The 12,474-nt window shown below is 35.7% G+C and overlaps 1 protein-coding gene across 2 annotated transcripts; it reads left to right on the top strand.

The window, feature by feature from the left end:
- The first annotated feature begins 7,605 nt into the window (after positions 1 to 7,605).
- On the top strand, positions 7,606 to 12,294 carry atp23 (ATP23 metallopeptidase and ATP synthase assembly factor homolog). 2 transcript variants are annotated; one of them, XM_053508729.1, is made up of 6 exons: positions 7,606 to 7,843; positions 9,508 to 9,553; positions 9,646 to 9,727; positions 11,080 to 11,217; positions 11,328 to 11,411; positions 11,917 to 12,294. In XM_053508729.1, the coding sequence occupies exons 1-6, from the start codon at positions 7,693 to 7,695 to the stop codon at positions 12,118 to 12,120; spliced, it is 705 nt and encodes a 234-aa protein (XP_053364704.1). In that variant the 5' UTR covers positions 7,606 to 7,692; the 3' UTR covers positions 12,121 to 12,294. The 2 variants fall into 2 exon arrangements, with proteins under 2 accessions (XP_053364704.1, XP_053364705.1); XM_053508730.1 differs by having other exon boundaries at positions 7,751 to 7,843; positions 9,651 to 9,727; positions 11,917 to 12,293.
- The last annotated feature ends 180 nt before the right edge of the window (positions 12,295 to 12,474 follow it).

Here is a 12,474-nt window from a genome sequence, read left to right as displayed (position 1 = left end):
ATCCTGACTTGGGACCGGCACTGCATCCAGTGGCTGGGGTTTGGGCATTGGATGGGAATTGAACCAGGCCTTCCACATGGCAGACGTTAAACCTAGCACTGAGCCACCAATGCCCTTAGCATAAATATTATTTAAAATGTAATGCTTTTACTATCCGAGTTAGGATAAGAAGGAAAATGCAGCCTCCAAACAGAATCCTCAATGAGTTTAAGACTTTTGAAGTTTCTCATGATTAGTATTTTGGTGCCTTTTTGTGTTCAACTCATTTCCTGATTTACTTGTTAGGGCCCAAGCACTATAACATCAGCACGATAACGACATGACTATGACGTCATCGTCATTGCTCTGATAATGCAGTTTAATAGTGCTGATGTCATACTATGCAAAGGCCCTCTTGTTTACAGTTTCTAATTTATGATCCTTTTCTACCAGGCTTGGATATTTATGTAAATACTTACTATTTAACATACTTATGAATTTGCCAGTAGTTGCTATGTCTGCATGTTCTTCGGTCTACCAGTTTGGACATGGACACCTTAGTAATATCGACAGGAATTAAAAAAAAAAATCCCTGTATATTGCTCTTTGTATATGTTTTTGGACTTATTTTCAACATGCTGATGATTTCTAATTGTTAATGTCTTGCAAGGGCATTTAATTGATTTGGTTGTATATTATATAAACAGGATAAACTGTATGTATACACATAACAATATATGTATATATCCTGCTCAATTTGTCCCCTTGGATTTCTTTAGATTGTGTTGATTTTATAGATCTTTTAGCATGTTTCACGTCGTCGGACAAGTCCTATTTAAGTGTTTTCCTGATTCAACAGGTCTGGGAGTAATCACGGCTGGGTGTTAATTCAGCATTCCGAATTACAGGTCATTCATGCTTTAGCAAGAAGAGGCAATTACTTTTTCACACAGGACCAGGTAGGTTTGGACAGCATTTTCCCCTTTCCCCTTTATAAATAAAATCATAATAAAAAAAAAACAGCATTTTGTATTTACTCGGATTATCTTTTTGTAATATTAAACACTGTTCAATGATCTAAATCCTTTAAGTGTGACATATATGCAAAAAAAAAAAAAAATCAGCAAGGGGCAAATACTTTTTCACAGCACTATATATAATCCGTATTTAACCATTCACCCTATAAGTTGCACAATGCCAACACTGATTTGTACTGAAGTATATACACACTTCTATTTGCACTTCTGGTGGATCCTAAACTGCATTTTATTTGCTGAGTACCTGTACTATGCAACAACAATATCTATCTATCTATCTATCTATCTATCTATCTATCTATCTATCTATCTATCTATCTATCTATCTATCTATCTATCTATTCATTCATCCATCCATCCATCCATCCATCCATCCATCTATCTATCTATAGAGTTGAGGTAGTTTGAATAACTAAATGGAGAAATGTCTCTTTAGTGTCCCCTGGCGGCAAAAACAGTCATTACATGTTACATATTTACAGTATATATGGCAAATAAATGATTTTTACCTCATGTAGCTTTAAAATATTGATATATCGATTTTAGTAAAACAAATTAAACCTGTACATATAGTTCATTAAATTTAACATATTATATATGTTATAGTTATATATATAATATATGTTATATATATTTAGTTTAACATAAACATACCAATGTTGTTTATTTATTGTTGTTCAATTTACAAATTTTACTTCAGAGTAAATTCACCCTTGAATTTATATATATTAACGTATTAATTATTTAGTTTTCAGTGTACAGAGAGTGAGTGAATGTAAGTGCGTTATTAAGTGACTAAAATATTGTGCTTGAATAAATATAATGGAGGAAAGGAGAACTGCAAAGATCAAAGACAAAAGAACAAACAGTCACACAATAATGAGATGATAAGTCACACTTACCATCTTAGCGGATGTACCTGCAAAAGAAAGCGAAAAAAAAATCTCTTCCTCCCGCTCTATATCTCACACCTACACAAACATACATAATGTGTTTAAAAGAGATTTAATCATGTCACCTATTACATAAAAGCAAACAAAAAACATCCTACTTTCAGAAATATAATAGATTTAAAGGAATATATTTTAAACAGAATAGTCATACTGAACAGACTACAGTAAGCAGGGAACAGGTTTGCTTCACCACATTATAAATCATTAGTGTATTCTTGATTTTTTTTTTTTTTTTTTACTAGTAACTTTTAATTGCTGGAAGTCCTTGGGAACAAAACACTTTGATACAAAAGCTGATTAGGAATAAGAGCTGTGCCCTGTGTACTGGTGCCTCGCAGTCACTGGTCCCTTACATCTCTGTAGATAATGAGACAGAGAGGTCAAAAAGTTGATTTGTGGGAGGCGAAAGAAGGCCACCATCCCCACTAATGAACCCCCTGTGGATTTCAGTCGTGTTACAGTTAATGACCATGCAAATCACCGATCTGGGGGAGTCAAAGTGCTCGGCAAAGAATAACATACACGCTGATGGTAGCATGCTTTATTAATCAAACGCCAGAGTAGAAACTAAAGGCAGTCTTTGTGAAAGAGTTTACAAGTCTCACTGATAGATTTGCAGGTACGTCTTCCATATCCACTGATATTTCTTTTATACCTTCTTTGTGTTCAGTGATTTAAGTTGTTGGACTAATATATATATATATTATATATAAGGGTGCCAATCCATCACAGGGCACAGACATACACACTTACACACTCATTGACACACTACGGGCAATTTGGGAATGCCAATTAGCCTAATCTGCATGTCTTTAGACTGTGGGAGGAAACCGGAGTATCCAGAGAAAACCCACCAAGCACGGGGTCGAGCATGCAAACTCCATGCACACAGAGAAGGGAATCGAGCCTGGCCAGGTATCGAACCCGGACCCTGGAGGAATTGTACATAAAAGTCTTTATATAAGCATTGTAGTGCTGTGCAAAGTGCAATTAAGTAAAAGTAGAGATACCCCAGGTAAGCTAATACTGAAGTAAAAGTAGTCCTCACTTTATGTTTCTACTTAAAAAGTACAAAAGTGCTTGGCTTAAAATGTATTAAAAGTATTGAGTGCATATTAGTTCACTGTCCTTTATGTCACAAAAAAGTCTCTCTCTCCTTCTCTCTGTCTTTCTCTCATGTGCAAGAGAGACTGTCTGCTGAACATGTTTTTAGTTTTATCTCCACTTTTGATTTTAAACACCTGCTACATGATTGAGGAGGGAGGGCAAATCATGCAATTATGTATAATAGTTTTTAGGTGATATGATATTCCAGCTTCAAATGTTATAAACTACAGAAACAATGTAGTGAAGTATAAAGTACAGATATTTCCTGTAGGATGTAGTGAAGTAAGAGTAAAAAAAATTTATGCATTTATAAAATTACTTAAGTAAAGCACAAATATGTGAAAACTGTATATAAGTACAAAGTAACAAAGTAAATGTAAGTAGATATATAGTCATATAGATGGTGTATTTGTATTTGGAAAACGTCACATTCTTATATGAGAACATTCAGGTCCCAAAAGGCGATACAATGCCTATACATAAGATAAATGCAATGTAATTTCTTTAAGCTTCTCTAAATAAAAGCATCTGCCAAATGATGTATTATAAATGTAAATGGAAAGAAAACCTCTTCCTTAATTTCATAAAGCACAGTGTTGGTGAGAGCTTTGACTAATACTACAGATTAACTGTTAATACAATGTTAAATAAAAGCTCTGATACTCTTAAGTCTCCTTATTTGGTGTACTGTCCTTGCTGAAATGTCTTAATCTGAGTCATTCAGGTTCATGTGCCTGGATCAGCCCGAGGCCAGCAAACGTAATGCATGACCGAGAAGCCAGAGGGTAACCTTATAAGGCTCAGAAGGGACAACTATTCTCTCTTTCCTCGTGATACCTGTGCCTATTCGGACCACTGGGAGCTGTTATAATATTTAGAATAACCTTTTAAGATTAGCAGGTAATGATCTCAACTCTGTCCTTGAAGTAAGTAAGTAGGATATTCAGGAAGTAAGTTACAACTCACCACAGATACAGTTTGCATGTCAAGAGAAGTCTTTTTTTTTTCTTTTTTAAAGTTGCATGAGAGCTTTACACTCTCCTAAAAACAAACATATGTTCATTGCAATACAGAAAACTGTACTATTGCTGGTCACATCAATAACTGTGAGCAATGTTACTACATAACCTTTTTTTTTTATAGTGTAAAATGTCATCATGTCAAAACTGTTTGTTCTACCGACTTTTAAAATATAATACAATTATATTTTATGCAATTTTTGAATCATATGTATTTTTCATATCTTATCTTTCTGCAGTCTGAATATAGTTTCGCTGAAGACGTGCTGGCTAATTATAAAGTAAATGAAATTAATTATTAATGTTATGCACTATATAAAACTTGTTCAAGGATATCAGACAGGGGAATTCATTAGCCAACATTTAACTAACAGAGTAAGAAAAACACATTCACTTCCTCCGGGGCAGTCCGGTGTTTGCTATGCTAATCATTTAATTAAAATGAAATATCATTAGCAGGAGGATTCTACATAATTGCTGAAAATAATAATTCCTCAAGAACTGTACTGTGTAATGAGTCAAATTGTCAAACAACGCCTGTGCAAGGAATAAAAATAAATAATGTATATCTGATACAAATTGCTTATATTTATAATTCTTAAACATGCTCTTTTTAGAAACACACCCAAAATTTCATGCCAACAGTGGGAATCTGCAGGTTCACATAAAATGCAAGAGGAAAGTAAGAGAAGTTTGTGTGCGTTTGTGTGTGTAAAACAATGGCATTCCTAGTAAGCCACAATAATCAAAGCCACTTTATATAAGAAATCTAAAGTTCAATAATCTACGGATTATTAATATGGGTCCAATAATGCCTCACCTCAACGGTGGCTTTGGTTGTCGTTAAAGTGTATAATAACTAATACTACCTCATTCATCCATCCACCTAGGAACCTCTGTAGGCCAACCAGGGAACATGGAGGCCAATGGTGATTATTATTATATTTATTCCCATTTTACAACTGTGGAAAGACCTCCAGTCAACATTTAAACGCACTTTCACACAAAACGTTCAATTTGTGAACCACATATAGGCTAATCTGCATTTCTTTGGACTGTGGGAAGAAACCAGACGACCCAGAGAAAACCCACCAAGCACGACGAAGTGAGGCGGTAATGAAATCTGGAGGTGCAAGACGACAGTGCTAACCGCTAAGCCACTACTACTAGGAAAAGATTTATGAACTGTTGGTACAAAGCAAGTTAACAAATAAAAAAAATGCTGTAATTTCTAGATATCATAATGAAACATATCAAATATACAAATTAAAAACATTTGCTTACTAGGGAAAGCGACAGAAAAAAATGCATAAATTGTAAAATTACACCACCAACTGACATTCTTGTAAGCAGAGTTTGATTTGCCACTGACATTAGGAATGAAATAACATTAGGTCAAAGAAGGCCTGTATCCATTACACTCATAAATTCCCACAATTCACTGCAAAAGCTAGTATCCAAATAATTTACCTTATAAGGTAGATAATTTATATTATTATTATTATTATTATTATTAATGTGCAACATTACCTTACATTTTTATAATAGTGAATATGAAACACTTGAACCACAACTAAGCCAACGTTGCAAAAAAAATTATTTTGCAAGTAGCTGCTGCCTCCTAGTGGCTCATTAGAAAATTGCAATTATTGCCTCTACCAGTCACAGGCAAATAATAAATTTCACACACTTTTGACCTTTATAAGTTTTATTGATTTAACCTGATTAGGATTTTGATCTCATTTTATGTCCATAAATCAAAAAAGGAGAAATTTTTTTTAGTTAAGTGTCTATATTAAACAATATATATTTTATAATTGACTACACTAACAGAAAAATGTAAATAAAAAAATGCAACTGAAGGACGTTTTACAATGTTAAAGCTGTTAGATCTGCATACAGAGCGGACAATGCAGTTAACATGGGACTGCACAACATTCTCCAACATCTCGACTGCCCAGGGTCCTATGCAAGAATTCTGTGTGTCGACTTTAGCTCGGCTTTTAATACGATGATCCTTTCCTCTAAACTCCTACAGCTTACTGTACCCCCTGCAATATGCCAGTGGATCACCAGCTTCCTGACAGACAGGAAACAGCAGGTTAAACTAAGAGGAGTTACTTCTCGCACACAAATAGTCAGCACTGGTGCTCCACACGGTTGTGTCCTCTTCCCTCTACTATTCGTCCTGTACACTAATGACTGCACATTTAAAGACCCAGCTGGTAAACCTCTGAAATTTGTAGATGACATTTCGCTCATTGGACTCATCCAAGATGGTGACGAATCTGCATATCTACAGGAGGTGGAACACCTGGTGCTCTGGTGCAGTCAGAACAACCTTAAGCTGAACACGCCCAAAACTTTGGAGATGACAGTGGACTTTCGGAGACAGCCTTCAACACTATTCCTCCTCACAATATCTGACAATGTGTCAACTGTGGAGTCTTTCAAGTTTTTGGGAACTACCATTTCGCATGACCTGAAATGGGAACTCAACATTAACTCTATTCTCAAAAAAGCCCAGCAAAAAATGTACTTTCTGCGCCAACTAAGAAAGTACGGTCTGCCTCAGGAGCTGCTAAAACAGTTAGTTCTACACTGCACTTCTTGAGTCTGTCTTGTGCTCATCTATCACTGTCTGGTTTGGAACAGCTCCCCTGCACCATCTCCATAACTTGTACTTTATAAGAACCAGGAAACGGGCAGGAAAAATCTTCACAGACCCCTGACACCCAGGACACAACCTTTTTCACCTCCGTCCTTCTGACAGGAGCTACAGAACTCTGCACATCAAAACTGCAATCACTCCTCAAGCAATCACCCTCATAAACAGTTGAACTGGATCTTACAACCGTCTTTAAATCATTATTTGCCTAACCGTCTTACAACCATTTTTAAATTGTTATTTGCACAAATCGAACATCCAGTATCATACTGTATATTATACAACCTGAACAACACACAATCCAAACAGCACAGCCAGGAAGGATAAAAGATGCAAATAAACACACACACACACACACACACACACACACACACACACACACACACACAAGGAGGAAAATAAAAAGGAAAAACAATGTAAAAGAGCATTAGAAGATGAAACTAAAATATTATCCCATATGACTCAAATGTAAAATTCTAATAGCTTATAATACTTAGAAAGTATCTCATAATTAATTTTTTAAATACAAGAAAGATGGGCTATACTATTATTAAATATTCAATTTAAAAATATATATTTTTATTCATGAATAAAAATAGCAATTATAAAAAAAAATTATTTACAATATTTATCCTCCTTTTTTTTCTTATAGTAAAAAAAAAAAATTAACAAAAATAACGTATTTAAAAGCAAAACTAAAATCAGGAAACAAACTTTAAATAAAAAACAAAAATATTTGGCGAAGATTTTTCCAAGTGCAGTCACAGATTTTTTTGTGAAATAAACATGACAATTTTTTTTTACTTCCGTCTTTTATTACTTCCGGGACGTCACATCCTCTCCATATCCAAAATGGCGGACCTGTGAGGCTCCCGGTCGCCTCTTTAACACCTCTTGTTGCTGTAATCACGTGACCTACAGACAGGAGCATGGATCAGACTAAAGAGCAGAATGACGATTATGGCTACAATTTGTTTCCGGAAAGAAAGAAGAGCAAGTACCAGAAAGGCTCGATTGGGGAAAGCTTGTTCACCTTCAACCACAAATGTCAGATTATGCTGCATGTCGCAGTGGAGACAAGTAAGCAATCTCCTAGCCTTCAGTGATGATTATGTAACAGTTCTGTGAATAAATCAGTGCAGGTTATAGAGCAAAAAATGCAAGTGATCAGCCGATATAAAGGTAGTTCTACTGTATGTTAATTGAACTGGTGTCAGTGGAAAGAGTTTCCCAGTGATCCCAAGATCACCTTGCTATGACATAAACTGACAAAGTTATAGGGATCAAGAAGATCACTCATCAGGGCAAGAGTTAAAGCAAAATAATTAGTTAGATTTTTTTCATTTTCAACTTGTTCCCCTTTTGCCACCATAACAGTGACACACTGTGCGTTCTGATTCCTTTCCATCATTAACCTTTTCATCAGTCATCAGTCAGCCCTGGGCACCCATGACCCCTGTCACCAGTTCTCTGGTTTAACTCCAAAACTGCAGAGCTTGTAGGATGTTCCTGGTCTGCAGAGGTCAGGACGTACCAAAAGTAATCCAAGGAAGGAAAACCGGTGAACTGGCCTTAGAAAGACATGGATGGCCAGGTTTTACTGATATATACGGAGTGAAGGGTGGCCTGTGTAGTGTGATCCAATAGAAGTGCTATTAGTATTAGATTGAGGAAAATGTTAATGCTGATTCTAATAGAAATGTGTCCGAACACACAGTGCATCACTGTTTTTGGTGGCTAATGGAGGGACCTACTGAATATTAAGATGATGGTCATAATGTTATGGTTGATCAGTGTGTTTTTAAAGAGTGGTGTGTTTCATCTAGTTCTCAAGATTCCATTTTTACAAAGATCTCCTGATGTGGTGTGTATTCGGTTTATCATAACACACCTTATAAAGTTGGGGGTGTACAAAGTTCCATAAACAGATGAGGGGGGGAGCACAATACTACCCTGATTAATGATATTACCACTAATCCAGCTGCTTATATATTAACCACATCAGGTAATATGTAAACATTTATACCAGTGAGTTTCGAAAAATTTTAAGATTAGTGCAACGCAGATACGATCGCTTTCTCTGTATGTCCTCCCTCAGACACCTGGCAGTAGAATTCGCTATTGACGCCCCGGCCCCTGGAGATGAATTCTTGATGTACAATGCTGCGATGTCGAAAAAGATGATGAGCATGCAATTGGTTGAGCTGCGGACTTGCCTCACCGTTTTTTCATTCGTGGAGATGATGGGCTCTTCCACTGTAAAGACTGTTGCTTCACCTTTAAGGCGATGTTCCTTCTGCTCTTGGATCAGCAGCCTTGGGGACGAAAACGGTGCATGATTAAATCGCACGTGAGGATGGCCTGGACTGTTCTGTTTGACACACAGACAATGGCAGCAATGTTGAGGGTTGTTCTCCGACAATCATCGTGCACAATGCGTCGAATGGTTTAAACATTTTCGGGGGTTGAGCTCAATGAAGGTTTTCCTGATCTCTTGTTGTCTACCAGTGATGTTCTTCTTCTGTTCTGGAAGTGTGTGTGTCACTCAAAACGAATCATTGCAGCATCGCAATAAACTTGGCATGTGTCTTCATCCAAACTGAGGAAGAATCGAAAGCACGCTGATCAGTTGTTAATAGTCTTGTTTCCTGGCTTTCCAGTTATAGCTCCTACAGATCATTATCACTCACTCTCGCTTAAATGCCCAGGTGAATGCACTTAAACATGCCTTATTTCCCCTTCAGATCCATATGCGAAAGTTCTCCTCGGAGCCATGAAGAACTCAGGATGGTATGTGCTGTCATTTCAGTGTATTGCTTCAGTGGCTGTGGTTTTTCTTTTTTTTTTTTTTTTCAGACATCTGACTTATTGTGTCTTCTCAGTGCAGTGTACAAAGACAGGCATTTCTCATGCGAGGACTGTGACGGGACCGTTAGCGGCGGATTCGATGCCACAACGTCTCAAGTGAGAAAAACTAAAGCCAATTTTATGCTTAAATGCTTTAAGAAATGACCAAAAAGTTACAATATAAAGTTTTTGACATTTGTAACAAGTACATGGATAGTTGTTAAAAAAAAATAAGGATTAAAAAAACAGTGTTGTTTAAATGTTTAAACTGCAGTTAATGTGATTGTACGTAATATAATAATAATAATAATAATAATAATAATAATGTATGTGTATAAACAGGAAGTTTAAAATGATTTATTGTATTATGCAAAATATTATTAGTTTAAGGATAACTGTAATGGTTTTGTTAGCAGTGTTGGTTGCACGTTTTTCTAAATCGATAACTGAACACGTTTATAATCAAATAGTATAAGTATCTGTCATTGATGGGAAAAGAGTTTGTAGAAATAGTTAAAGGGTTAAAGCTAAAAAATAATCTGATCAGCTTTAATGTAATCATTGATATCATTATTTCAGGTTGAAGCCCATGTACTCTCTGCCTAACTTATTAATACAAAGAAATAACATTTTGTAAGGTTCAGTATCATACAATTCATTAACTTGTAAGAAACAAATACACTTCCTGTCCAGTAATCGGAGAGTGAATCACTAATCGAAAGAAATCGATAAAGGTTTTTTAAACGTTTTGTCTTAAAACGACTCCAGCAAGTTAAAATTCACTTATAGCACTTCAGCGCTGTTTATCTGTGGAAATATTAACTTAATCCTATTTTATGTCATCATATGAATTAATCCTGGTAGAAATATTCAGTTTAGCTTTTCTAATTAATATCTATGGGTGCAGATGTGCAGGTTAAACTTCAGGCAAACTTGAAGTAGTGCACAATTTCATTCAATTCTGTCCAGCGGTCGTTTTAAGATGCACACATGGTTTATAACTTTATAACTTTACGTTTACCCAACATTTTGATTTAATTTAGAAAATTTATAGCGCAGGTGGTTTAACATAAGGAAAGTACCTAACTACTGCCAAAATTTTCATTAAATTCAGTTTTTTGTTAATACTAACAGATAATTTTTCAAAACTGGTTTCAGATCATGCAATGTATAAAACATAAAGATATCCTTAAAAGAGCGTATTCTGACCAATGTACAGGCAAAACCTTTTATTTAATTTCTACAGATAATCAATTAATCATTAATACTTAATGACAAACATGCACACATTTCCTCCTCAGTTTAAGTTTCATTTAAACCGTTCTAGGTGCACAGTCCACACTGATTAATTCATGACGGTGATTATTTGATTAAGCAGTAATCATTAACATCTCTGTATACTGTAGCATTAATATAATGTTTGATCTACCATCACTTAGAGAGTAAAACTATTATGTCATCCTTTGCAGATTGTCTTGTGTCAAAACAACATTCACCAGCAGGCTCATATGAACAGAGTGGTCACGCACGAGCTCATTCATGCGTTTGATCACTGTCGCGCACATGTCGACTGGTTCAATAACTTCAAGCACTTGGCTTGCTCCGAGGTGAGATGGGATTGTAATGTTTTGAGTAGTATTTATGTTGTCTTTTTTTAATTTTCTTTAAAGACTAATCTAATCCATAGTAAGCTTTCAAACTTTTTTTTTTGCTTAAGGTTCGGGCAGCCAGTCTGAGTGGAGACTGCTCATTCGGCAATGAAGTCGCAAGGTTTCATTTTGGCCTCAAAAAGCACCATCAGGTTAGTTGGCAGTGGGCCTCATTTATCAATCTGGTCATAGATGCATGGATTATTTGTACAGGTGCGTTTAGGGAAAAAAAATCATATTCCAGCATGTATGAATAAGTAGAGTAACTTAATGTAAACCTCAACTAGATCAATTTCAAATCATATTACATATGTATCGAGTACTTTACATTAGTAGTATTTAAAGCAGGAAAATGCTGACTGTTATCTGTAATTGCATGACTTTTAACACCTTAATTAATACCTAAAGTAAATTTGAAAGTGAAAGTACTTTTACTCAGGTACACAAGCCAGTGGAGGACTTCTACTTTTACTTGAGCAATATTTCTTCCCTAGGGAATCTCCACTTAAACTCAAATACAGTATTTGTACACAACTGGTCAAAAGTTATCTTCCTAGGTTAGCAAACTAACGCTACCCTGGCAGGGGCAAAAAAAACGCATCCTGTGCATCTCGACACTGTGCACCAATAACTCCCATCTCTCCTCCCCTGATTTAGGAGTGCGTGCGGGACCGTGCGACACGCTCTATCCTCGCCGTGCGGAAGATAAGCAAGGAGGAGGCGGTAAAAACGGTTGACGAAGTGTTTGACAGTTGCTACAATGATCACGCGCCCTTCGGTCGCATTCCACACAGTAAAAAAGACGCCAAGTTCGCCTACAGAGATTTCGAGAACAGAGACCGATACTATGCAAACCTATAGATGGCAGTAAAGTCACAACAGTGTGAATAAAAGGAAATTATATCGCCTAATGTGACGATACAGCATGCTATTTATTGTATAATCCAGGTGCATATTTAATTACTTTTGTGATTTGTTACATTACACTAAATAAATTGTGAATTTTGTAACTTGGTCTTATGCTTTTATTAATACTTTATATTAATTTGTTGTATGGAATAAAAACAATTTGTAATTTTTAATGATTTTTCTGACTAATAAGTTTGTTAGTTCGAACATTTCTGTTTTGTTAATATAATGTACTTTCATGGCATTTTTTTTTAATTAAGAAATGTGATTCAATGTTCTACTTTAAGATATTCTGAACAAGCCATG

Source organism: Clarias gariepinus, chromosome 12 (genome assembly GCF_024256425.1).
Source record: "Clarias gariepinus isolate MV-2021 ecotype Netherlands chromosome 12, CGAR_prim_01v2, whole genome shotgun sequence".
Taxonomy (NCBI): domain Eukaryota; kingdom Metazoa; phylum Chordata; class Actinopteri; order Siluriformes; family Clariidae; genus Clarias; species Clarias gariepinus.
This window is presented reverse-complemented; position numbering and strand designations above follow the sequence as displayed.